The sequence below is a fragment of the Nesoenas mayeri genome (genome assembly GCF_963082525.1).
Source record: "Nesoenas mayeri genome assembly, chromosome: 8".
Taxonomy (NCBI): domain Eukaryota; kingdom Metazoa; phylum Chordata; class Aves; order Columbiformes; family Columbidae; genus Nesoenas; species Nesoenas mayeri.
In genome coordinates, this window is record NC_137554.1 from 29,993,721 (window position 1) to 30,020,287 (window position 26,567).

The 26,567-nt window shown below is 41.6% G+C and overlaps 2 protein-coding genes and 1 long non-coding RNA gene across 10 annotated transcripts in view; 1 reads left to right on the forward strand and 2 right to left on the reverse strand.

The window, feature by feature from the left end:
- Positions 1 to 1,066: 1,066 nt before the first annotated feature.
- Positions 1,067 to 6,144, reverse strand: CACYBP (calcyclin binding protein). Of its 2 annotated transcripts, XM_080348580.1 has the most exons (6): positions 6,005 to 6,144; positions 5,358 to 5,550; positions 4,566 to 4,662; positions 3,877 to 3,976; positions 2,566 to 2,660; positions 1,067 to 1,378 (listed from the first exon to the last, which is right to left on the reverse strand). In XM_080348580.1, exons 1-6 carry the CDS (start codon positions 6,023 to 6,025, stop codon positions 1,219 to 1,221), a joined length of 666 nt encoding a protein of 221 aa, XP_080204706.1. In that variant the 5' UTR covers positions 6,026 to 6,144; the 3' UTR covers positions 1,067 to 1,218. The 2 variants fall into 2 exon arrangements, with proteins under 2 accessions (XP_080204706.1, XP_080204707.1); XM_080348581.1 differs by lacking the exons at positions 1,067 to 1,378; positions 2,566 to 2,660 and adding an exon at positions 2,305 to 2,510.
- A 183-nt stretch (positions 6,145 to 6,327) lies between these two features.
- On the forward strand, positions 6,328 to 24,296 carry LOC308042796. Of its 4 annotated transcripts, XR_013922416.1 has the most exons (8): positions 6,328 to 6,590; positions 11,289 to 11,449; positions 12,342 to 12,430; positions 13,412 to 13,727; positions 21,184 to 21,354; positions 23,091 to 23,290; positions 23,567 to 23,695; positions 23,929 to 24,296. It is a non-coding gene; the product is annotated as an uncharacterized lncRNA (long non-coding RNA). The 4 variants fall into 4 exon arrangements; XR_013922414.1 differs by having other exon boundaries at positions 12,319 to 12,430; positions 23,567 to 24,296; XR_013922415.1 differs by having other exon boundaries at positions 23,567 to 24,296.
- Positions 14,608 to 26,567, reverse strand: part of RABGAP1L (RAB GTPase activating protein 1 like) — a gene marked incomplete at its 5' end in the record, with an annotated part of 208,595 nt that continues 196,635 nt past the window's right edge. The window contains 7 exons of one of the 4 annotated variants that reach the window (XM_080348484.1): positions 14,608 to 16,227; positions 16,562 to 16,759; positions 18,130 to 18,201; positions 18,684 to 18,767; positions 19,928 to 20,032; positions 22,389 to 22,499; positions 25,510 to 25,934. In XM_080348484.1, coding sequence (XP_080204610.1) covers positions 16,072 to 16,227; positions 16,562 to 16,759; positions 18,130 to 18,201; positions 18,684 to 18,767; positions 19,928 to 20,032; positions 22,389 to 22,499; positions 25,510 to 25,548 — 765 coding nt within the window. In that variant the 3' untranslated portion in view covers positions 14,608 to 16,071. Of the gene's footprint in view, positions 16,228 to 16,561; positions 16,760 to 18,129; positions 18,202 to 18,683; positions 18,768 to 19,927; positions 20,033 to 22,388; positions 22,500 to 24,814; positions 25,935 to 26,567 lie in introns of those variants that run through there. The other 3 variants (XM_080348485.1, XM_080348482.1, XM_080348483.1) reach the window with 3 other exon arrangements.

Below are 26,567 nucleotides of genomic sequence, written 5' to 3' on the forward strand. Positions count from 1 at the left end.
ATGGCCTCAAGTTTAGATACTCTTGCTATGCAAACTTAGCAAAGTGGATAAAGGACCTATTAGAAACTACAATGTGCTGATATTTAACTTCTGCTTGTAGTGCTTCAAGAACAAGGTAGCAAATAAATCCTAGTCCAGACCATAATAGGAGTAATGGCTTCCTTAATTCATTAGGTAACGTCAAACAAATCGGTCCTTGGGAGAGACATGAGAGGGATGCAGGAGGGAAAAAATTAACAAGAAGCCTGCTGCCAAGCTCATGTTTGCCCTGTCCTCTTCTTCAAAGCAGGGCCATGGAGGGGAAACAGCTACTCTGTCCCCTCCCCAGCAGCAGAGCTGCAGTAAATGCCAGAACTGCTACCACCTGAGAAAAGACACACAGGCAGCACACTGACAGCAACCCATCACCCCCAGCTGAGTCAAATTTTGGACTATACGCTGTCTCAATACACTTCTTACTCTGTTACCTTAAAACCTGTGAGAGTTGATAGAAAAAGTAGAGGTTATCTCTTTTTGCTCATACGCTGCTAGAGCCAGCGTGAACTCACTGTCCAGCGTCAGCAGCTCACTGCCCTGCGACTGATGCCACCGCAAGGACACCCCAGGGAGGTCACAGCATTTCACTAAAGAGCTGTTTTCATTTTCAAAATTAAACCAGCTAAACAGCCAGTAATTAATTTCTGAGAGTAATCATTACATTTTAATACCACAGGATTAATACCGTATTGCTTCTGCTCAACTAGCAAGTGCTTGAGATAGTGGTTCTACTTCAACATTTCTCCTTTTGTGACATGCTTTACAGTTCAAAATACCTCCCCACATCTAATTTAAAAAAAAAACACACCCCATGTATCAAGTGTGACATTAAACCCAGCGACCAGATGGGTACAGCTGTCACTTGCAACAGAGGGGCCATGACCCATTCTAGTTTAGGACTCCTTTTCTTTTACTTTCTGCTCTCAGTTTCACAACTCTACCATTCATCTGAGATGCTTTTTCAAGGAGGGGTAAGGATATACCTACGCTCCACTCTTCAGGAAATGGTGAATCACTTGACTGAAGGAAATGCTTGGATAAGCTATTTTATTTAAATATTTTCTCCAACCTGCAATGGGAAATGACTCGCTTTGCTTGGAAGAAGGCTGTGTAAACAATGATCTTTGCAGCGCAGCATGTCTCACATGGAAGATCAGTATTAAGGCAGCCCTTAGAGTACTTTCAAATATCCATCGGTATGTCCCCTTTGGATTGCTTTTCTCTGCTTTCAACCCAGGCCTTGTTGATCGTGCGCTTCATTTCGTCATCCCCTTCTGCATACATCTTTTTTAAAAGGTTCATAAGCCCTTCACTGGGATCTGAGGTGTCATAAGCAGCCTTCCTGCAAGATGGATACATATGAGAAGATCAGGTATGTCCAACAATTCTGGGCAAAAAAATGAAAGTAATTATTTGAAACATCTAGTTTACAGTGAGGATTTTGCTTTGCCAAAATCTTTGGACTGTGGCAGTCTTCAGTTATGCCTCAGTCAGCTTCCAAGTAAGAAGAATCCTAAAGAGTACCCTTAAATTTAGTGCGAGTAGTATGGCTAGAACTGTCCCACCAAGGATGACAGAAAGCATTCGGCAGAAAACATGACCCCAGAAGCACCACCCAAAATTAATTTTAGGAAGCAGGAGTGGGATATAACAAAGTGCCAAGATCTGTGTGTGCTGTCATGTGACAAGTGAATAAAAATAGAAGAATGACCACACTGAGCTCTTTGAAGTGGCCACATTCACAACACAAAAGGCATTCTCTGCTTCTCATTTTTTTTAGATTATCTCCAAAGGTTAACTGATTTTTTTAACCCCTTGCATTTCAAAGCCATTTTCTCAACTTAAGAAGCCAGCTGACAAACCTTGCCACCCACGTGGTAAGCACCTGGGTATAACATGTCCCACATTACCAGACTATACATAATACCCTCTTTGTCAAAATTGCTTCAGTTTATTCTGTTTTCTAAAATCCTTTAGGTAATGACTGCTTTCTGCAGGCTGCCCGAAAAACATGCAGATCAAAACAGATCAGCAGAGGGAGCAAGTTCCCCAAGCACAAGGCTAATCACGCTGGATTTTTTGGGCAGGAACTCCACGTGACAATTATTTCGACCAGAACAGCTAGTGTATTTGTATATAATACACAGTTAACCTAAAAAAAGCCAACCTCACTAGAGCAGTTTTTGCAATGAATACAGCCATCAAAATATAAATGAATCTTTAATTGGCTGATTGCCTTTAGCATTCTCACTGCAGGTCTTACCTATTGTATTTCCTATGATGCACCCCTCATCATTAACAATAAAACAGCAAAAGAGTGGCAAGAGCTACTCAAAGTGTATCTCCTCCACTGCCCATCCTATTAGTACCAAAATAATCCCAATCTGATGATTCTCCAATGCTTTAAGGGCTCGTCTCCCAGAACTGCCATTCTCCCAGGCCGCTTGCAGTCAGTACAGAACAGATCTGCTCTCCTGGCAATGTGGAGAACAAGAAATGGAAAATGAGATGGACTGAAGAGACACTTACTCTTTCTCTTTGCTTTCTTTTTCCACTTGAGTGAGACACTCCCATTTTTCCTCCTGCTTCTTCCTACACATCACAAGGACTGTGTCTGTCTTTATCTATATGGAGAACAGCAAGGCATGAATTTACAATGCTTCATAAAGGGATGCTAGTTGCAACCACAATAAGATTAGTATATAACATAAACCTCTTTCTATACTCGCGCATTGATCCTTAAGTAGCAGATAGAAATTATAGTATGCATTCACCTTTGGGGCACGAAGTATTAACCTTGTTGTGGACAATTTAAATGAGTGATTAATATAATACTAGTACAGAACTATAGTAGCAATACAGAAGAACATATAGTGCTGCAGAAACACGACTCAGTGCTTCTCAGGATGTGAAAAGTATCCAGGACTGCTGGGTAAAAAGTGGCTATACCAAGTCCAGGCTCTCCCAATTTATTTCTCCAAGGGTTAGAAACTAGGTTTAGGGCATTGCTTAATCTTGCCATGTTTGCAAGTTACAAGCAAAGCTTGTTTAATTGCAACCCTGACCTAAATTTTGCAAAGAACTCGTGCGTGCCACAGCAGACAACAATCTGCTGGAGCTTCAGCTTAGGAAGTCCATGACCACTGATCACTTTTACACCACGCTAAAAATCACCACTTGTTTATTTTAGTTGTTTTAATTTTACACGGTCCTAGTTTTAGTGCAATTTCAAATTGAAACATTGAGTTTTTTACCTCTGATGTCACTAAGTGCAGGACACAATGGCACAGAAAGCACACAAGGTATTTGAGACATCTCTAAGTCCAGAAAGGTGCTATTAGTAGCCAAGTATGGACACTATAGCCAGTCACAGCCATCAGCAGTGAAGTGTTACTAGTGTTAAATTCTGGCGCAACACACCCTTACGAAGACAGAGCAGGTTTCAGACTTGCTTTGGGTATTATGCCTATTTAAGCTTCCCAAGATTTTGGTCTCTCAGACCTTAAAATTGCAAAGAATTTCTCAAAGGTACTTAAAAGCACAAGGATGCAAATGGATGCTTAGTGCAATTTTCTGCTTAATTATTTCTGAAATGCTGTCAGAGAGCTGTTAAAAAAGCATACCATATCTAGACGTGATCTTTTGAAATAGAAACACATAGATTCCAGAGAATAATTCAACAATTACAGATTAATAAGAATCACGTTCAGAGTGAAGAGACTTTACACACAGAATGGAAGGAGTGCAGGTGAGCACTGAGTCTCCTGAAACTAGAGTCAGGCACCAAACATGGTACTTTGTGAAGGACCCAAATATCTCTAACGGACACAGTACACTGACCTTTCTAGAGCTGCCTTCCACAGAAATGGGTTTCAGGAGGTTGTTGAAGGTCATGGTGTAGTTCTTCCCATTCAGATTCTTCACTAGCAGATCAAACGACCTGGAACCAGAAAGTGGAGGGAAGAAGGGCACAAATATTCCAATCATAGCAAGACTATTGTGCCTTCCCATATAAAAAAACAATGTCTGAAAGCACTTTAGCAGACATCTTTTTTGGGAAAGTATTTCTACAGCCCTGAATTACTTTCTTCCCAGGGCTCTCAAACCTTCAGTTGGATTTAATACTGAGGATTTAAAAGAACCTATCCAGATTTCACAAAAAATCAAGATCTTTTGGGTTCTTTCTACCTCATTGATCTCCTAAAACCTTGGAAAGGCAAGTTTACTTAATGTACACTTCAGTTCTATCACTACCGAAAAATGAGGCTAACACTAAATATCCTGTCAGGCGTGATAAGGTGCAAGAAGCATTTGTAAAATGAAAACACCCTGATACCCTCTAAGGAGAGCTGTACTTAAGGGTAGGTGCCAAGTGCTACTAAAAGCTAATACCACATAAGCTAAAAAAACAAAAAAGAAAGGCAGGAGTAAGGGCTGATGCAGAACAGAACTCAACGCATCCCTGCATTTCAAAGAGTGTTCTTGGCCCATCCACTGCCCTGTGGTATGGTGCAACAAGATGAACTCACCTCTCCGTGAAATTCACCTGCACATTCTCAGCTGGAAGCTTCTGGACTCCATTTAAAGAGACGTAAATCTTAATAAACTTATCTGACTGATCCCAAGCTGTGAGTGAAAAAAAGAGATTAAGTTCTACCTTTGCTCCATGAGTTGGTATGCATTCTATTCCAACTCCCTCCACAAAATTCCCTAGCAATGACCAGGATCTCTGCCTTATAGAAGCAATCTTCGGAGGGATAAGGGAAAAGACATGAATTACTCAGGAATAACCTGAGAGCAAAAGAAGTCCTCAGAGGTAGCCCTGTTCCCTAATTTCTGCAAATTCTGAGAAAAAAAAACACATATCAGCTCAGGTAAAAGGAGAGCAACCCTGTCTGTGCATGGGAGTCAGAATTAGCTGTCTGCTTTTCCTGCAGATTCCTTGACCCAATTTTCACCCTGCTCCCCACATGACAAGTATCTTGAGCAATTCTCTCTCCTTTAACCTACATGGCGAGCAGAGAAGCCAAAGCTTTCATTCCTACTAAGCACTAGGCAATGGAAAAATACTAGTTGGTACATCAGATATCATTAATACATCCCACCAGTACTATCATAAAAACACAATTAATACACAGCGTGGTTGGGACAGCTCGGTATGCACATAGTAGCTTTTAAACCGGGCTCTCCAGTACAAAATAAACACTTAAGAAGGATTCTCTATAATGCCAAGTGGCAACTGTAACTCACACTAATGCCACCTCGCCTTCTCTTCTGAGAGATCCTGGAGCTCTAGTAAATGTCCAGAAAAGTAATCATACCATAATTGTTTATTTTCACTGTATACCCTCCCAGTGATGACTTTTCTTCCTCCACCACATCTTTTGGCTTCGGCGGAGGCTGATTCTTGATTTCGAGCTCCAGCTTGTGTTTCTCTGTCATCAGGACATCACGAAGCCGCTTCCTCGTGGCTTTCGTAAGCAACTCGTTAACCTCTTGCAAATCTTTCTGTAACTGTTTCAAAAACAAAAGATCAAACGCATATGTTAGCACAGATTTTACTTACTCCCAGCCGAGCTCTTTCAGTTACGGCACATTCGCATTTCCCAGGTGTATGTTTATCACGCCAGTAGTTTCGTTTCCCTCTATGCCCCGTTACACATGAAGCCTCCATTCCTCACTCCCTGGGCCACTCGTGTTTTCACTTCTCTGTCTATACTGTAAGATTTAAGTTTCCATCGGTTAAAAAGCAAGAGGAACCGACAGAGCTGGGCTCTAGGAGCAGCTCCTCAAGAGCGCACAGCACCATCCGCGGGACAGACCCCAGAAGCGCTCAGCGAGCGCCCAGGATGAAGGTGGCTGAGGGCTCCTGAGGGCTCCCGCCGCCCGCGTCCCGGGCCGGTCCCGGGCTGGCCCCGGTTCCAGTCAGAGCCCCCGGGAGAAGCGGAAGAGGGGGTCGCGCGCTCACCTCCTCGCGCGCTGCGGCCATGTCGCGTGCGGCGGCGCCTCAGCGGCAGCGGCTCCCGCGGCCCCTCTGGAACCTTCCGGCCTCCCGCCCCGCGCACGCGCCGCGCGTGCCCCGGAAGTGACCGCCCCCGCCGCCATTCGGTTCGGGTGAGCGGAACAGCTCGTCCTCTCCCTTTACCCCAGCCCCGCCCCGCTGTCGTCACCCCCTCGGCGTTGCCATGGCGACACGCAGCCGGCAGCAGAGGGGCGCGGCCACGGGCCTTCCCGCCTCGCGGGGCGGGGCCCGGAGGGGCGGGGTTACTGCCGCCCTGAGGGAGCGTGGCGCGTGGCTCGGTGGCCGTTAGTGACCGTTAGTGACCGTTCGTGCCGCCCTGAGGGGCCGGGTGCGCGGCCCGGCGCTGTGTGAGGCGAGCAGCCGGCGGGGAGCACCCACCAGGCGGGTTTCCACCCGCCCCAAACCGCGTCTGGGAGCCCGCCTGGAGCCGTCGGCTGGGGCGAGCGGGTCCCCTGTGTGTCTGCAGTCGCTGCGCTTCTAGAAGAGTCTTCGTGACCTGAGTACTGGGGCTGCAGTTGTCCAAGAAAAAAAGGTATAGCGAGGTGTTTTCCCCTACTGTTACCAAATGAGTGTACTGAACAACAAAAAGGGTTCTATGTCCCCAAGTTCCAGTCAGGCGTTAAAATTCCCCAGAGGAAACAAACCAAAAAAAAAGCAACAGCCATCTTTGTGTAAGTAGGCAAGTGGAGGAGCCGGTGTTTGCCTCCCCATGACCTTTTATAAACAATGGAACCCAAGGCATAATACAGGCCTTTAGCAACTAGAACGTAGATTTCTCTAAAAGAGGGTGTCAGTTATATCTGTTTTACCAAACTATGGAATGCCAGCTCATGCTGATTTACAGGACATGGGGTGTTTCCTCTTCCAAAGTGAACATCCAGGAATTAATTAACCTGTAAAAAAGTTGGGTTTGCATGTGTACAGAGGGAAGAACAGCTCAGATGAAGGTAGAAAAACTTGAAGCCAAGGATTTATTTTCAAGGCTGCATTCCACAAGGCAGTTTTAACAGATATTTACTGAAGTGTTTATCATAACCCTCTGGTCCAGTGCTTCCAGATCTGCAGTTGAGCAAGGCTCAGGACAAGATCCGCTTAACTAACTGCAGTTACGTTTAATTTTCCTAGGACTGAGCTTTGGCCTGCCTGTCTTCAGTAATAGCATTTGTAGCTGGGCTAGTTACTTTTATCTGGAAAATACAATATGGTCAACTGGAATTTAGTTCTGTGGCATGGTTATTTAATTGGTTAAGGGCAGATGTTTATTCAGGAATTGTTTCCTTATAATCTTTCTGTTAAGCAACCACATACACAAGCAAAAACTTTCTGTGCTTTTTTCCTTTGCTACTAGTCAGTTTCTCTATTCTCCGTTGTGGTTTTGTATTAGGAAGTGCTCATAGTTTTAGAATTTAAATTGGTATTGCTTTATAGGCTTTATAATTTAATTTCTGGATAGAGGAGAAAACACTTGTTGATTCATAAATGCATTTGTGAGCCTGTTTTTTTTTTTTTGGGGGGGGGGTGGGTGTTTTTGGTAGTGTTTTTTTTTGTTTGGGGTTTTTTTGGTGGGTTTTTTGTGTGGGTTTTTTTGTTGTTGTTTTGGTATTTTTTTGTGTGTGTGGGTTTTTTTTTCCTTTAGATATTTTAAATCCAGTTTTTATTTTGTATCCTGAAATTGGGAGCATTTCAGTGCTTATGGCACTTGCGTTTGAGTGGCAGCTTCCTCGTGGAAGAGTTCTCACTCTTGTAACTCTTGTATTGATGAAAAGTGCAGCCAATAAACTGACTAGAAACAGGGTTTATACAATTAGTTAACACTCTGACAACATAAAATACAGGTTTGGAGGTCAGTTGAGGAGATCATTGGGATACAACAACATAAGAATAATGAGGATCCACAGCGTGCACGCACACACTCACAAGAAACAAAACCAGAGTCCTTTGACTCCAGGGTACCCACAAGAAATAATCATTCGCCTGGGTTGGGCAAGGACTCATTCAAGGACATACCCAGTAAATAACCACTCCCCGAAACGAGGGGGTGAGGCGCTCTCAATCCTGGGAAGTCTCCTTAGACGGCATCCCAGTCTACGGAGAGGGCTCCAGTTCACAGACCCGCTGCTCCGGGAAGACCACTCCAAGGGAGCCTTCGGCAGGGACCCTCTTTTATAACCTGGTCAGATCTGTCTGTGGGCATTACAACATAGTCCAGTAGCTTTGCAGCTACTCTGGACACCTCCTTTGTTAACCCGGTCAATTGATTTAGGGTCCCATTGAGGACCCCACCCCTCCTGTCCCACCAGCTGGTGGAGATGAAATCGCCGTGCCCCGGGGTAGGGGAGGATGTGACTGTCAGCACCTTGGCACCACCCTAGGTGTGTATGTGGGAACAGGCACAGTGGGGCACAAAAGGTGCTTTCCTCACTTATGAGGAAAGGCTGATGGAACTGGGTCTCTTTAGCTTGGAGGAGACTGAGGGGTGTCCTCAGTAATGTTTACAGATATATAAAGGGTGAGTGTCAGGAGGATGGAGCCAGGCTCTTCTTGGTGACAACCAATGATAGGACAAGGGGTAATGGGTTCAAACTGGAACACAGGGGCACAAAAGGTGCTCCAGATTCTCAGGGGGATGTGCAACTGCCATGATGCTGCATCCTGACAAGGAGCCAAGTGGCAGGCATTCTCCTGGGGGAGAGGAATCAGAACAGTTCCTCTGTCCAGAGAAGAAAAAGGACCTATGTTGGAGTTAGTAGTACAGAAACTGCCTGGCAGACAAAATAACTGCAGAGTCCTCCTCAGGGCTCAGCAGCTCTAGAGATGGGGAGAAAAGCATCTGAGAGGGCCTGCAAAGGATGTGGCCTCTTTATCTAGTGCCATTCCTTCTGCTCCTGTCTGCAGATATTGATAGTAACTGATGACAAACAATCTTTGGATAGTGATATGATAGTAAATCAATACGAAATGTTATGTCTGGTAAACTTAAGCGTTTTTACCTCTTTGCCTTCATATCTTCCCCTCGAGTGCTTTGTACTTTTGCAGTTTTCTGAGAACAATGGCTGTTCATCTCGATTAATAACAAAGAAATCCTAGAGCAAATGCTCACAGAGAATAATGGTTTTATAAAACATTTGAATACTTTTGACTGCTGTAAATGCCACTTTGTCCTGTTGTTGCTCCCCTGCGCTTCTCTGCTGTGAGTCAGCTTTCCATTTCTTGCTGTTTTCCTCTGCTCCCTGTCTCTTCCTTCAGATGTGCTACTTCATGGCTCACTTGCATATCCTGGGGTGTGTTAGAAGCGGGGTGGTTAGTAGGTTGAGAAAGGTTCTCCTTCCCCTCTACTCTGCCTTGGTGAGACCACATCTGGAATATTGTGTCCAGTTCTGGGCCCCTCAGTTCAAGAAGGACAGGGAACTGCTGGAGAGTCCAATGCAGGGCAACGAAGATGATTAAGGGAGTGGAGCATCTCACTTATGAGGAAAGGCTGAGGGAACTGGGTCTCTTTAGCTTGGAGGAGACTGAGGGGTGACCTCATTAATGTTTACAGATATATAAAGGGTGAGTGTCAGGAGGATGGAGCCAGGCTCTTCTCGGTGACAACCAGTGGTAGGACAGGAGGTAATGGGTTCAAACTGGAACACAAAAGGTTCCACTTAAATTTGAGAAGAAGCTTCTTTTCAGTGAGGGTAACAGAACACTGGAACAGGCTGCCCAGGGAGGTTGTGGAGTCTCCTACTCTGGAGACATTCAAAACCTGCCTGGACACCTTCCTGTGTAACCTCATCTGGGTGTTCCTGCACCGGCAGGGGGATTGGACTGGATGATCTTTCGAGGTCCCTTCCAATCCCCGACATTCTGTGATTCTGTGATTTCTCTTGTGTACTCTAGGGAAGCATAAAGTCCTCAACAACAACTCCTATGGCCCCATTGCTATATATCAACAACCTTTAAGAAAAGTGTATTTACCAGTACGTTCTCTGTGCTGGACACCTCAGACTAGTATGTGAAGCGGAGGCCAAGGGTGACTCAGCAGCTCTCGAGTACAGTGCCTGACAGCTAGACTCGTGTGCAACAGGTTACCCTAATGTATGGGTTGGAATTAGCTACATTAGCATATACCCATTTTGGACAGTGTATCTGCTGAGTCACTGTGTCCTAGTGCAACAGAACTGCTTGAAAATAACCAGCTGGAGTGACCTCTATCAGAAAACATGATTAAAAAAACAACCTTCAGCTGTTCATTATTGCAAACAGATTTCAGCTGTTTCTTAAGTAAATGGCTTGTCAAAATAAGAACCTTATTCCCGTTTTGTTTGCATTTCCATTTATTTTACAAGGCATCTTTCACACAATGATAACAAGGTACTGATCCAAACAATTCTGTAACAATTAAAAAAGTAAACATTTGTTGTGACCATGGACATTGAATTGCACTTTTAATAACAAGCATTACACATATTTCCATATTATACTTTATATAATACGTGGTTTTGTTACACAAGATCTAGCAGTACTGGATTGTTCTCAGTTGAAAGTCTGATATGATGCTCTTTTTTCCTCACTCTTTAGGATTTGCGTACTTGGGACACACCTATATAAAAAATACCAACTCCAAACCTGGAAAACTTTATTGTAGTGGAGTCAGAGTTTTTAAGCTGCTGTTTTCCATTTGCTGAAGTGAATCCACCTGGAATGGCAGACTCTGATCTGGATCGTGCTTCATTAGACCCTTTTCTGCGTTCATGTGCCATCTTTTCCCAGGTCAGAGAAGGCAGAAAACCTTCCTCCATGGGAAAGCAACAGTTTCCATAGCTCAAGAGAGCTCCTGGCACAGCTTTTGCAGGTGGGATCAGTACCAGTGCAAGCCCAGGTATTATTGAAAGGAAGGAATTGGGATCTGGAGAAAAATCTGAGAACATCTGCTCTTGTTTGCATTGGAAGTACCATCCATGTATTATATAAAATATAAAAATAAGAGAAACTGAAAGGAAATTAGTACAGCCCAGGATTTTGGTGGTATCAAATCACAAACAAAATTTATGATACCATATCCTTTAGATGTATTTATCCCCTTGTGATTCAGTTTCCTATATATTATTCTATATATAAGATATAGTTTTCCAAAGATACATATATATTCCTTTACAGGTTAAATAAAAGCAAGTCTCACCAAATAAGAAAATAAGAGGAAGTAATGTCCTAATTCTCTACCCATATGTTTTTTTTTCTTTTTCAGGTAAAAATAGCATGAAATACATTCAGTAGCAAAGCAGTTGGAATCCAGGAGAAATGGAGAGCCCTGTATTCCTGGAGGATTAACCTGTACGTGTTAACTCGCAATCTTGAAATAAATTACATAGATTTTTTGACTTGGGAAAGACAGGATCTTGGTTAATGGTGAGTATTATTTATCCAGTTGCAAATTCTTCGAGTTTCCCAATACCCACCCCTATGGATTAGCCCTGTTTTAAAGGCTGCTGTGGTGTATACCTAACCTAACTTGACAGGCCCAAACTTGAGTGCTTCCCCTTAGTATTATTACTTGGAAGGAGGTGGTGGGACAGCTCCCAGTAGGATATTAGCATAATAGATGGAAAAATAATTTCATTCAAGCCTTTTTGTTTACAAGAACAATGTGATGCCTGGTGCTGCATGTACTCACAGCACTGGGTATACCTGGCATTGCACGTCTTGTGCAGCCAGTGGTTTGCACAGCAGCCTGCTCTATGGGGTTCAGCTGTAATGTGCTGGTCAGGTGGGACAGTCCCTACTCCAGAGAAAAACCTCTGCCCTGATCTGCACATTCCAACAGTAACACATACTAAGGTTTTCTCTGTAGTACTTGGAAGAAAACCAGTGTGGTAAGATAAGAGTGTTTCTGTTTCCAATGCCAAAGGTATTTAGGCTTATTAGATTATGCAGAAGTATGCCAATTATCCCTGAGTCTAACAGTAAACTAAAACAAGAGGCATAGTTTTCCCACACGTACAAGTAGTTTCATAGATATCACTGCAGCTACTTAACAGATAGAAGGGAACAGCCCTACCTTGATCCTGTGGAGAAAACATGACTTATATAGCTTCCAAGTTTTGATACTGCAGTGCCAGTAAATTCAGATTATTTACTACTAAATTCAGTCAGTGAGTGATACGGTAACTCTGAAGTCAATTGGATACTTCATGCTTTGTCAAGGGGCTGAATTCTTGCTGTTCTTGACTTTCTTTTTATCTCCGTCTCCCCTTGTAAATGGCTACTTTAATTTTGAGTTGTTTTTAACACAATGGCACAGGTGAAAGCATCTATCCTAAAAGAAATTTCTAAGGCTAACCAAGAGAAGTCCCTTAAAATGTCTAACAAGGAAAAAGAATGCTTAATGAGGTAAGAAATTTAACGTAGCTGTAGCAAATTAGTAAATATACTAATTAATGGATAGGACAAGGCTGTGTTTGTCAGCTGGCAGTACTGATTGCATGGCTGACTACCTTTCCTGAGACTGGTTTTACAGACCTCAGGGATTTTGCAGTTTGTTGGATTAAGACCGTAGATTATATTTTCTATTTTATTGTTTTACTCTCTGGGTACACTTAGAATTCGTTAAACTGAGTGAAATATGTCTTATTACTTTAGAACATTAAGTTTGATTCACAAAGATAATACAAGACTAGTTCACAGATGTACCATATATAACTAAATTAGCCTTGCTTCATTTATCCTGTAAAGAGTTACAGCAAAGTAAAAACAACTTATTTTTAAAGTGAAAAAAGTTGTTTTTTTTTTTTCCCTCATGTTGGGCATCGCTGGAACAGATTAGAATCCAGCAAGATAAAACAGTTGTACTAAAAAATATTCTTTAGATGTTTGTCCTTAAGCAAAGTAAAGGCTTTATTTCAGAACTGTGCACTCTCAACAAAATTTAAAAAATGAGATTTAGCTCCACATATATGTTTATAAAATTCAAATTACTTTTAATATAAGTTTCATAGTTTAATACTGACTCAGGAAAAAAAAAATACTTATCACTCCAGACTTAGGAGCTCTGTTAGCTGTTCCAGTACCACATTAAAATAAGTTTAAGTGAGACTTTGAAAGTGTTTCTGCCTGAACAGTGAACTGATAAGCCAGCTATGCCCGACAGATCCGTCGGTCTGGGATGTGCATTCTGGTAGCTCTGTCACGTATTGCTGAAAGGGCTAATTAAAACCCAGATTTGTTTTCTCACAGAAAGCCAAGTTTCAGAATAGCAGGTAGAATTTTAGCTTCCCTGGCTTAATCCTGCCATTTTGCTCCTCTCTTCTTTCTAAATATAACTATGCTTATTCATCAAAGTAATACCATAGAGCTATTTTCTTGTTTTTTCAGTAATTTTGAGCAGACAAGAGTTCCCACATAAATATTGCTCTTCCAAATGCCCCTGCTACAAACACTACCTTGGATTTACAGATGGAAGGTGAAAATTGTTTACTGCATTTATGTCATTGCCAAGAGTGATAATGCAGCGAGTGCCTTCTGGAACTTTTTTTGCTGATGTAAGCCAGCTTCCATCCTATAAAGTTTTGAAATCATCATGGCTACCAGGTAGGAAATAATGGTTTTGTCACAGAAAACTCAACTTCCAAAGTCAAAGAGCTGCTACACTGGGAAGGATGATGGGTCAAAGCTAGTTCCACAAAACATGGTGAGCTTATTTAACATTCTTTTTTGATGAACTGGGGAAGTCCCACTCTCATGATCCTCATGTACTTATTGGACTCTTTGAGATGATTTAACTTACTAACTTGGCAAAAGACTAATAGGGGAAGGGGGAATTCCACCCAAATATATATTTTTTTAATTATTTTTAATCATCTCCAGTAAGTGCCATAACAAGGACAGGGACACGACTGTACAACTGGGAGTTGGAGGGGTGAGATCTTTGAGCAGCAGTGAGCTGTTATGTTAACTCAGCTGCTCAGGGATTCAGAGTTGTTGTTGTTTTAATTATTACTGCATTTTTCCAATCAAGGTTTTAAATCCACTTCTAAATATCATTTATGAGAAATGAAATACAAAATTTGGATACTTATCAAACCATCAGTGTCACTCATTGGCACAATACTCTAAAATGTAACCATCAGATGTTCACCATGTATTCTTAAATGTCACTTCAACACTTATTATGCAGTTTATTTTGAGTTTGAGGCGGTACTGGTAAGTGAATGACTAATGCCAGGTTTAGACAGGCAAGAGAATGGAAACATTTATGCAAATATTACTAGCAACAAAGTAACCAGCGAAAATGATCTTTCCTAATCTTTGCAAAAGAAATTCCTTCTGCCTTTCCCCCCTGTATTGGTATTTTCAGATAATCACTGTTCTTGCATTTTAAAATACCAACATTTTTTTTAATCTCTGTACATTTAGAAGAGAGAATTTCGTTGCAGGATAGCAGTCTCAGGATAGTGATTGTATTTTGATCTCTACTTCAAAGAGCTGACTTCCTTTGGCACAGGTAACATTAAATTTGTACTACCCTGTTTAAAGTAATTCACAATTAAGCTTGACAACAAAGCACAAGATGGGTACCATTGAATTTTATTGTACAAAACTGACAAGATATGGCATTCCTTAGATTAAAAATAATTAAAAAAAAAAAGTCAGAACTAATGTCCCTCAAACAATTTTGTAAATGGAACAATTAATACACAGCCTTTAGTCCAGCAATTGTATTTACCTGCAAGACCATCTTTAGACATGACAAGTATAATTAAAAAAATATTCCATCAGTTTGAGCAATAGTTTAATTTTCCATGAAATAAGTAAGTATTTCTATAAACACTTTATATTCAGTCAGAACAAATGCTTTTGAATTTTCTTACCTTAAGAGAGATTAAACAACCAGGCAGGTTTGGGAATCATCAGAGAAGTCTACCCCATGGGAAAGTCGAGGTATTGTATTCCACTTGAAAATGTTTGTTTTTATAAAAATAAGTAACACCAATGTTGCATTTCCTAACCAAATCCTTGTAGTAAACAGATATTGTGTGATGTTTTATGTATCAGTGCAGCATAAGCCTTTTGGGTTTTTTATTCGATGCCTCATTTCAGTATCAAATTCAAAATTTGTAGACCCAGGGAAAGGTTTTCATTACTTTTTTTCACAAAACCTACTTTTTATCGCACAGGATTTACAAGAGGTCAAAACAATGCAAGGTCTTTGCTTCTCAGCAAAAACATCAAAAATGCTGAACAGTTTTCCCTTTATCCCAGTGGAAGGAATTATTTCTTGGAATTCTTAGTATAAACATTAAATAAAAAAGAGAACTAGATAACTTTATGTTAAATTCCAGTTCAGCTGTAAATAGCCTTTAAACAACAGTGCTACAAAGAACTTCACTACTTGCATTTCTGAAGAAAAAACAATCAGAACTAAGAAATTACCAGGGAAGCTCATAAACAATTGTGCAAAGAGAGCACGCGACTACCTTTGCTATGGTCTAAGCTTTACAAAAAGTGCTTCTCTGCAGGACGCAGTCACTGCCATCGACTTCTGAGATGGTCCCAGGGCGTGAGTTATCGTAGACACCCGCACACACACTAGTACTTCTTACACTGTGCTTTCTATGAAGAGATTATGTGTCAGTACTTTATAATTTACATTCTCTCTCTTCCTCCAGAAGAAGAAAAAACCTTCTATGCAAGATAAAAATAACTTTGAATAATTAGTAATGTATTAAAGACCTAGTTTTGAAGTATTTATTTAACATCTAGTCATATAAAATAAAGTGTAAAAGTATGAAGGTATCAGAACGTGGCTTTCAGCAAGGCAGTTTGGGAAGTAAGAATTCAACATAAAACAGGAATATTTTTTTTTTCCCTTTTGAAAAGGGTCACATCAGAATGAACAAAAAACACTGAAGAATTTCACTTCAAGCCTGCTCTCCTGCCTTTTGTCCTTTCCCCAAGAGGAGGGACCACTGGAAGAATCCCCCAGGGTTCCAGTTGTGTTGTTCTTTGTGCTCTTGTGTCGGCTCTGGCTGGAACTATGTGCTGCCCTCCTTGGGTGGCAGGGGCGGCTGAGGCTGCTGCGGTGGCTGGGTGCCTGTGGCCGTTTTGATAGAGTTCAGGGTTTTGCTAAACCAAGAGTTTTTGGCAGCTTGGATTTCATTCATAAGGGCTCCTCTCTGGTGCTCCAGCTCCTAAGAAAGCACAATAGTCAGAATCAATCAAAAACCAATTAATTAATAAAAAAGCACCTCCAAACTCAGTCCCTGCAATCCAGCACTTTCCTTTGCAATCTCCCAGGCACTGGGGAGAGTAGGCAGATTGAAATTGCAGAAACAGCAGAAGATACTTAAATATACAAGTGAAAACCTCCTTTTTTAAGACAAAAGCACTGCAGGAGTTCACAGATACACAGTGGTACAGGTATATCTTCCCTTTTGGAACCTTTTTTTTGCATGATTCAGAATAATTTGGACTGAGCACAATGAGGTTAAGGAAACTGCCCTGCTGTACTTGGAATCCACATACCTGAATTTTGCACTTGGCTTCCACAAGCTGCAGTTTGGTCTGTGCAAGTTCCAGCTCCATCTCTCTCAGCTGCTTCTTCAGTGCGTCCTTCTCATCATCTGTTTCTATGCCTTTATTATCCGTGCTTACAGCAGGCAGCTTCAGTGCCCCCTCCTTACTGAAAATCTCACTGCAGTGTTTGCAGGCCATCACTTTACCCTGAAATATCCAGAAAGCTCACTTTTAATCCATGTTACAGGAGTTGCTCTGCTTCCTGGAAGAGCCATTTTTAATCTTAGACTGCCATTCTGTCAGTAATCTTGAACTATCTAGTACTGCAGTTCTCAGATTTGACTTGAAAAGAATTTAAGAAGCTCATGAACAATTTCCAGAGTATATTAAGCAAGATAAAAATTCCTAAAATCTACTCAGTATGCTCTGTCTAAGCTCAGAGGCTTTGCTTCTAGATGAGACTTACTCAAGCCCTCTTGCTACCAAAATTTTGTAATATTTTGCAGTATTTATGCCAGCAGAATTCAGAAGAGTAAATTACACTCTAGGAACTTTTAGTCTTCCATAAAAGCATGTGACCAAATTAATACAGATTTTGATATTTTAAAGAATGTCAGGTAGCTTTTCCATGTTTCCAGAAGCAAGCAAGTAGCCTGTGCTCACTGCAAGGGCCAGTACTGTCCTGCAGGTGCTTGTTCAGCATCACAGGGGTTGTCCCTTTTTGCCAGTGGCATCTGACACAACAATAAGGTTCTTGTGCTACCTGGAGAGGGGAACCAGTTACTCATGGCTGAAGAAGTAGCACAGCTGGCCTGGCCTGCACAAACTAAAATGAGATATTGAATTATTTCAGCAGACTATAGAACATCAATCCCAGAATTATTATTTTTTTAATAATAACATAAAGCAAAAGATCCGGTTCAGCATGAGTACTAAAGAAACAACTAGAAACTACATCAGAGGGAAGACAGTTCTGCCTACTCAGTACTGACAGAGCAGAGGGATGGAATTATTACCTGATGAGGAAACATTTAGCTCTAGTGTGGATGTTCCTGATAAGGGAGTTAGAAAAGGGGAAGGAACTGCTATGGAAATTCTGGGGATGGCCCAAACTGTGGCGGTGACTTAAACCAACTCTGCTTAAATTATAGAAACTCAAATGTAAACAGTTTCCAATTCAGCCAGTTCTGACTCCTCCACTGTGCACTCTAGAGAAGCAACACGTTTTCTCTTCTGGAGAGCCTTCTTTATTTTCTTTTTTTTTTTTTCCATTTCATTAAAATATCCAAGTAAATAGTCTCTCTCTACGCTTTTTGCCAAATATACATTTCAACAGGAAAAAGAAAAGCCAAGCACTATATACACTTCAGTTTGAGAGTCCCACCCTGTCTGACACAAGATAAAGAACTGTGAAAGGATATAAACCCTTTCCTTATTTACATCTGATGAAAAATGCATGTGGGGCCATCAATGCAGCAGAGTGGACATAAGACTGCAATTCACGTTTTGTTCTGTATCCCTGGCATTTAGCAACACTTGTGTTAGAAACACCCTGTATGTTGAGGCATCATTCTCACCTTCACAACTTCCAGTTCATCTTTACTGGCTGCTTGTTGTTTTTCCAGCCTGGTACTCAGCTGAGAACAAATCTGGAGCAAAGAAAGCAAGAAAGCAGTCTCTTAGCTAAAGTTTACTATAGTAAAATAGAAACTGTGCTTTTTAACAATTATTTTTGCCAGAGCCAACATTTCTTAAATTCTGCTTCACTCAGGTGTATGCATTCCTCCTTAACAAATCCACTGCTGCTGAGACTGAAAAAATGGCAACATTCAGTACAGAACCTGAACATGGAGACCAGAACATTTTATGGATTAATTGCTTTAGAATGTTTATGCTGTATTATGTCACAGAGCAAAGAAGCATTCACCCTACAGTACTAAAATTAGCTCAAAGACAGTTTATTGCTGATTCCCTAAATTAGGAGACTATTAGGAAAACTACAAAACTATTTATGACAAATAAGAATGATTGCTGAGAGCCCGAAATGTAGTATAAAGATGAGATCTGCAACTCTGAAAATTCACCTCAGAACTTGACAAATAAATATGAGGAAGTGTCTGCAGAACAGTACCTGTTTATACTCTGCAATAATGGCTGTGGTTTTCTTAATCTCGGATTCCGCCTTCTCTAGCTGCTTCCTGAAGACTTCCTTCAGCTAGGAATTGAAGGAGAGAGGTTACATAGTAAGGTCTCAAAATGTGTCATCAGATTGTTCTCTCAGAGTCTTTTTACGTTTACAACAGTTCTACAGCTTTTTTCTTACCAAATTCCAGTTCTTCAGACAAAAGTCTGATTTACTCAATATATGAATACTTATTATATTCATTTAGAACCATGAAGTCTAGACTCTTGTACAGTGTATCCCTGCTTAGAGAATTCTCCCGTAGGGTGATTCTCCGCATTAAATGGTGCTGCAGAGTGGTCCACAGAACACAAAACAAGCACTGCTATTAAGTGGATTTTACAGATTTTGTTTTTCTGCACACTGTCACAGCAGGTAAGAGCAGAGAGATTGTGTATTTGGAGATGAAACAGCGAGAAGACTCTCTCAGCACCATCACTCCTCTCTGTAACAGAAGTACAGAGTGGTACTGTGTTAAAATACAGCTAACACATTCCTCCACTGTTCAGAACCACTACATTTTGAGAGCACTTTCAGCAGGAAAAAGGCCTCCATTGCCTTGTTTATAGCAAACAGAGAACTTAGCAACCTCTATTTGAGAGAGATATAAGAATTACCATTTGATTGCTGTAGTCACTGTTGCCAAATGGCAAAAATAAAAACCATGGTATCATTTTTGATCATGTCAGTGTTCAGCACATCAGATACGCAGGATTAAAAAGCTACGATTGAACATCTTGCAAATAAGTATGAGGTCAGGTCTGGTCAGCAAAATTCTCCCAGCTCTTAACTCTGTTCTGCCGCTGGTTTTAGCTTGAGAGAGAAACGTTCATGGCTTTATTTCAGTGAACCAGCAGCTGAATCCAGAATGGCCTCTTAAAAGGCAACAGCTCCTCCATCTCCTTTTTCAGATAATTAAGAGGTCTGATCATGGCTCCTTAGTTGGGATTGCTCACCACCAGTGAAAATTATTATTATAATACTGGGAAGAGGATAAATTATGAAAAACTGAACATTTGGAGCTCAAGTAAAGGAAAACACTGGAAAACGTACTTAAAAAAAATACCCCAGCATTGTAGATTTTTAATTGTGACTGCATTTTGAAGACAAAATCCTTTTGAAACTGCAACAAATTCCTGTTTTTCTGCATACCTTTCTGCTTGCTAAATGGGAAAAGTAGGAGGATGCCTTACCTGAGCAGTTTCCTCTTCCTGCTTCCGTTTCTCTTCCTCAGTCTCCACTAGTTTCTGTTTGGTCAGGAGAAGTTCCTTGTTCAAAACATCTGCCTTATCTTCAGCCTAGAATTAGAAATGCTGGTGAAAATCAGATGTTACCTGTGCCATTACACATGCATTGTATATACCACTCACTAATACTGCAGATTCAGGTTCCCGGATTGCATTTTCCTGCCCTCTGATGGCTCACTTAACCTATTGTTTAAGTGAAATTCCCTTTTCAAGTAGCTATTTTCTCAGTTATTTCATTGTGCTTCGACAACTCTGCAACTTTTCCCACATGTCACCTATGCCCAGATGACAAGCATAGATACTATGTCCTAATACAAACCAAACACAATGTTGTATAGAATATTTTTGTTGGGAACAATATTAATCTAAGTGAGGGCAGCATGATTTAGCTCCTGTGTAACTCCAGGTAACTCATGCCATTTTTGTATCTGTAAGTGGGGAAGCCAGATATTACAGAAAATGTTAGGTGTCTGCACTGTATCTTACCAGGCAAAGATAAGTATAAAAGAGACAAACAGGACCACCAGATAAAATGGTTTATCAGTGCAAATAAGTATTACCTGGAGAAACTCGATACTGTGTGTGTACTGGACAATATTTTTCTCCTTTTTCTGAAGGGTCAAGCTTAAGGTGAAACATATTGGGAACACTTTGGTTTCGAGAGCACTGTCCTCACCGATCAGCAGTGTCTGGATCTGTTCTGGTGCCCTCCCCAGCTGGGAGATAAACACTGCATCACATCCCTCCTGTTCAGTAACTAGGTGCTAGAACTGCTAACAGCTGTGCTCAAATAATACCTAGTTTGCTGAAAATACAAGAGGGGAAATGGTATTATAAACAACAAAAACCACTACAAAACTTATCTCTGAGTTGCAGTTTGTTTTTCTGCCATGGCCAGTGGTATTAGCTTATCTATCTGCCACAGTGTTAATTATTAACGAGAGTGTTAGTGGCAGCTGTGGGTAGTGGAAGCAGCTCCAGCAGGGCCATGACTGAAGGGACCAATTGAGGATTCCTGCACTGCCTAGCATATATATGACTGTATGGGAGAAAGGAAACAATCAGTGGAAGAATGGAAAATTGAATGGAAAATCTTAAACTAAAGAACTCAGGGATGACAAGGATATTTTCAATGAAAGACCTGTTTAAGATATGCTTTGAGGGAACTATAAATCTTTTGTCATTCTATGTGTTCATTTTAGATTCTCCAAGCAGCTGCAGAGGTGTATGGTATCACTTGTCCTTGGAGCAGCACACAGCTTTTCTTTTGGTGCCTGTGAGCTGAGGTGGGGTGTGGGAAAACTTCATGGAGCCACTCTCGTCTGCAGAAAGGCTACTAAAAGGCAGGAGAGCAAGGATCACGACTGGCAAAGGTATGTGCTTGGCAGCCCTGCCATGGTACTTGAGAAAAAACAAGCCAGGCAGCAGCAGCTTTATGTACAGCTATTCCTGGGGAAGATAGAGCACCTCAGCACATTGCTTTTAGCCTTCACACAAGATTGCCCGCTCTGTCCTGCAGAGCGCATATCTGCCTGCGTTTGCTCATCAAGACGGCTCAGATTTGTAGAATCTCATGGATCCAGATCAGCAGAGCCTAACTGTCAAGGATCTGACTAAAGAGGAATGCAAATTGCACAACTGTGGTCAACAATGTTTACAATTCTGAGGTTTGATAAAGAAAGCCAAATAATTATGGGAAATGAAATTGAGAGGCTCTTGCAGGAAAAGATTTTACATCTAAGAGGTACTACACCCCTCACTGAGCAAGGCACTAAGCACGAGGTGTTCTGGAGTATGGCCTTCATGTATTCAGTACACTAATAGTAGCTGTTAAAACACTCCAGAAAGAGGAAGGTTGAGTGCAGTGTTCTCTGAGAGTCATCCCTGAGATAAAGGGCTTTGAATGCTGCTGCCCACACACATTACAGACTTCATGGGGAAACAAAAGCATTATCAAAGGACACCCAGGAGCCCTTCTAATTTTTGGTGCCATGCCGCTTCATTATCTTTGAATTCTGCTGGCTGTACTAAAACTGCTGTGAAAAACAGCTCCACGTAAGGTGGCAGACATTCTGCAAGGCAACTTCCTTTGAAATCAGTCTTTCAAGAAGTGATACCTTTTAAAAGGTATCAACCTGCCTGAAGGTTGTGGCTTGCATTTTCTGAAACAATCCACAACAGAGAAGGTGCAGTCAGTGTTGTTAAGACACCGCTTTGAATTGCTACAGTTATGTGCACATGGAAATCCAGCTTTTCTGACTGCAACTACAAGTGAGGTTGTCAGGAAAATAAAAGCCCAAGTAATTATACTACTAATGTTGTGGCCATGCTTCACTTTAACACAAGGCATGGCTGCTAAAAATGGTGTTGCCAAGCCTGAGCTGGGACCCATCTCTGTTAGTGTTACCTGGTCCAGGTCATTCCGTAAGGCAATTTTGCTTGTTACGAGCTCATGGGCAAGGTCATCGTTCTCCTGCTCCAGCCGCATGCTTGCTTCTTGGAGCCTGCGGTTTTCCCTCTGCAGAAAGAAAGGAACAACCAGAAAAGGAAGTTAATCCTTATCAATATTAAAGAGCAATAAGTGAATATATTGTGTGTGGAAAACACTGAGAAGGCAAGAGTGCACATTAAGACAGGACTGCTGCTCTGGGAAACAACAGTGAATTAAGCCAGCAGTGCAAATGCAGCAATTCCACTTACATCCCGATGGTTATGTTTGTGTCACATAAGGGACACACTGATTGTAGGGTTTCTCTGTCAAAAGTAAACACAGTCCTCTCCACAAAAGCACTTAGTTTCTGCTTGCTCATCATCAAAAGAAATCAGGCAGATAAAATCCCACCCAGCAGCAAACAGGGACCAGTTAAGAGTAACTCATAATAACGTTTCCAGTAGAAAGTTGTCCTGCACCATTTTACAAAATTTTGTCTGCAGGAATCCATAAAAGTAGTCCCTTTTGTAGATGATCTAGTGCCAAGTTCCTACCTTCTGTGGGACCAAGTAAAGAACAGCATTTAGCAAGGAACTCCCTACTGCTTGTAAAGTAGGTATTGCCATTTGTGCACTTTCTTTGTAACTCGTATCATTGACATCGGTGCATGTTTTTCAGGATACGTGCTGAGAAAAAGTGCCAGATGGAGAGGGGACCTCATTCCCCAACCCCAAGCACAGCCCAGAACCCGCTTGGTGGGCAATGCACGGCAACACAGAATGCAGAACTTTGAAACCACAGGCCCTGGTCATCTCCTGCACTGCGCTCCCTACCCACTCCGCACGGGCAGTGACTACGTAGAGCACTAACTAAAGAAGGTAAGTACGCCAGAGAACAATGAACAGAATTGCTACTAATTCACGTTTTTTAAAAATCAGTGTCAGTGACTGCTTGTAGGGCTAAGCAACAGAATCATATTCAAAAGATGTCTGTGGGTCAGTGGGCTTCCAGGAGCCCACATCAAATACACATCTTTGTCTTCAGAAGAACACAGCCAGGTGAGGCACACACAGGTGCACTCCTCAGACTGTAAGAGAGCAAAAAACGAGCTGGTCTTGGGTCACACAATGATGGTCTGTCTTTCATACCAAAAGAGACTGCAAAGGGAATCTGTGCACTATGGAGACTCAAGGAAAAATACCAAGTTCATGTGGAAACTCTTTGGTGGAGGAACAATAACCTACACGCTGAGATTTCAGAAAGGATCTGTGCTCACTTGAAAGGTAAGTGATGTTCTCCAAGAAAAAAAACAAAAAAACAAACAAAACCAAACAACAGTACAAAGGAATATATGTCAGCACTTAAGACAACAAAAAATTTCCACAACAAAAAATTTCCAAGAGTTGTTCAGTGAGTGCCTTCCTACAAAAAGTGGTTTCTTTGCATAAGCACATTATTCATTTGTCTTCACTTCCTCCTGCTTCCCAGCTATGCTCAGATATTTTTTTCTTTCCAGGCTCATCACCACGAAACTGCAATTTTCATTTCTATTGCAAGAAGTTTTTGCACGTTTGTCTTAAACTAAAAAGGACAAGTACAGCCCTAAGAGGATGCTAAAAAAGGTCTCTTCTGTGTGGGAGCTTCCTCTGTGGCAGGAAGCTGATGCAAATATTCTCTCCTTAATGCAACCCTATTGTGCAATGTGACTATGCACTGCCCTGTACAGGAAAGTAAGTTTGTTTCCTTTCCAAAAGACTGTACTTTAAATAACTTGTTTTGTTACAGAAACTGTAAGTAAAATACTTTTGTTTTAACACAGTTAAAATAACCACTGCTAAAAGACACATAACTCTGGGGATCTTTTTAATTGCACTGTATTCTGCTTGGGACAAGGAATTTTCAAAAGTAAATTTCTTCTGTAAGGTTAATATAATCTTCAAAATGTAAAACCAATTTGCAGTCTTTAATAAGGCTCCAATATGTCTTAATTTCTGTATTTTGTTCAGACAGTCTTGGAAATGGTGATTTTTATAGACACATACTGCCAGCCAGCAGTAGTCAGACCTGAGTTCACCTAAACACTGGGACCAGATCAGGACGGTATTGCTGCCAGGTGCTGCAGCACCAATACCTTTTCATAGGGATGTTGCTTAGAGGGAGAAATTCACAAATTCTCAAGACTTCCACAAAATAACCCCGAAAGAAGTTTGCTTGAACATTTTTGCTATGCTTTTGCCAAAAGCTTCAGTGTCCGCAAAGCAAGCCGCACAATGTGAAGTTGGAAGTTCCTGCTTTGCATTCGCAGACAAGTGGGTAAGCAAGCTACGTGGTTGGAAATGCGCTATCCTCCTCTTAAACTAGAACGTACATGGCACACTGTTCGTAAGTTAAAGATCTCTTACCTTGTGCATCCAGTCAATAGCTAAGAGATGTTCTTATTTCATTCCCATACTTTTAATTTCCAGTTGAAAGGCTCTTACAGGGCCACCTCTACTCTTCCTCCATACAGGGCAGTACTTGCAGTTTGTCTTTTCCAGCTCCTCCCCCCAGATCTAGCAGTGAAAAAACTGCCTCCTTCCTCAGGAGGAAACTCTTAATCTGCTTAAGTCTAGATAAAACCTAACATTACCCGTTGAAGACAAAAATAGCAAACAGCGCTTGTGCTGGTTTGACTGAAAGCAGGTTAATATATAAACTATTTTCGATGGCTTTGAAATATTTACAGGGTTTTATACCATTTTGCAATGCATAAAGTTCAACAGATGGAGCTGGTTCGTTACAGCAGGACTCGCATCACAGGCAGCATTTTGTAACCTGGCATAACCCAGCTCGTCAGACCTGCTGTTTGTCCTTGGTGTAAACAGACAGCTCCCTGCCTTTTCTCTGCACACCACCGACACATTACTATGACAGTGATTTCCTTCTCTTGGCATTGCTCGGTTTCTGCAAACAGTAAAATAAGAGATTCCTCTTCCCTAAATTCCTCCTTCCTGTTCCACAAGGCAGCTGCTGAACTCTGCTTGGCTTTTAAAAGGAGGATACTGCATTTCCAAAAGGGACAAACACCGCTGATACATACAAACACAAATAAACTTACCTCCTGTAAAGTCACAGACCAAATACTGCTTTCAACCATTGGTGTAAGGACAGTGAAAACAGGATATAAAATAATTTTTAATACCAACAAAGACAACAAAACAAAAAAAAAAAGTTGCTGATTCTTCAGTGGGTTTTTAGTTGTGAGTTTTAAAGAGGATACGCTCCAGCTTCCACCACACACTGAGCGGAAAGAAGGCGGCAAATTGAAAGTGGCAGGCAAACCTCAGCCTGGGAAGAGGAGAGGCTGAACTCCACCCTCTGTTCCCTCCCAGCCAGCACAGAGGAGCAATTCCTGACAAGATTAGTGGCGATGATGCATCCTCTCTGTGCTGCTGCTTAGGCGGGGTGTAACGAGGCACAAATCTTGTTAAGCAATTCAGTGTCATTTCCTGCTGAGCAAACACCCAAACCCTAGATGTTTGGGCATGAACAGATCCTCAAGGGTGGAATGAAAACTGTGGTTAAAATTCACTTTTCTGGACGTGGGCAAAGCGAAGTCTTCATAAGCCCATTGGAAAGGGCTCTTGATTGTGGAGGAGCTCTGAAGGAAAACCCTCTGAACCTCCATCTAGAAAGCCAAAAGGCTTTTACAGCAACTATCCAGGAAACCTCTCCTGGGAAGCAATGCCCAGGCTCCTGGAGGTGGTTTATGTTCTCTGTGTCGACTCTGAAGCAGCATTCCCAAAAGCGCCCCAGCACACTATTTTAAAAACCACAAACAAACAACAACCCACATCAAGACTTTTGTTTTTCCTCATTCTATTTACCATTCAGTTACCATGGCTGAATAAAAGTTATCAGTGTATTAATTTTGCTTCCACTTCAAACACACAAAAGGCTATTACATCCAAATTACACATTTATTCAGACAGACAACTTGTCCATTGCACAACATGGTCCACAGAGGAAAAGGCTTTTCTACACTCAGAACAGAACTGTGTGCACAAGCAGGGTCTGCTTGCAAAACTCCCGTCCTTCTCTGTATGGTTATATCCTCTTTAGTTCAAAAAGAGAAGCCACAAGCTCAACTCCAGCAATTTCTCATTAAATCACTAA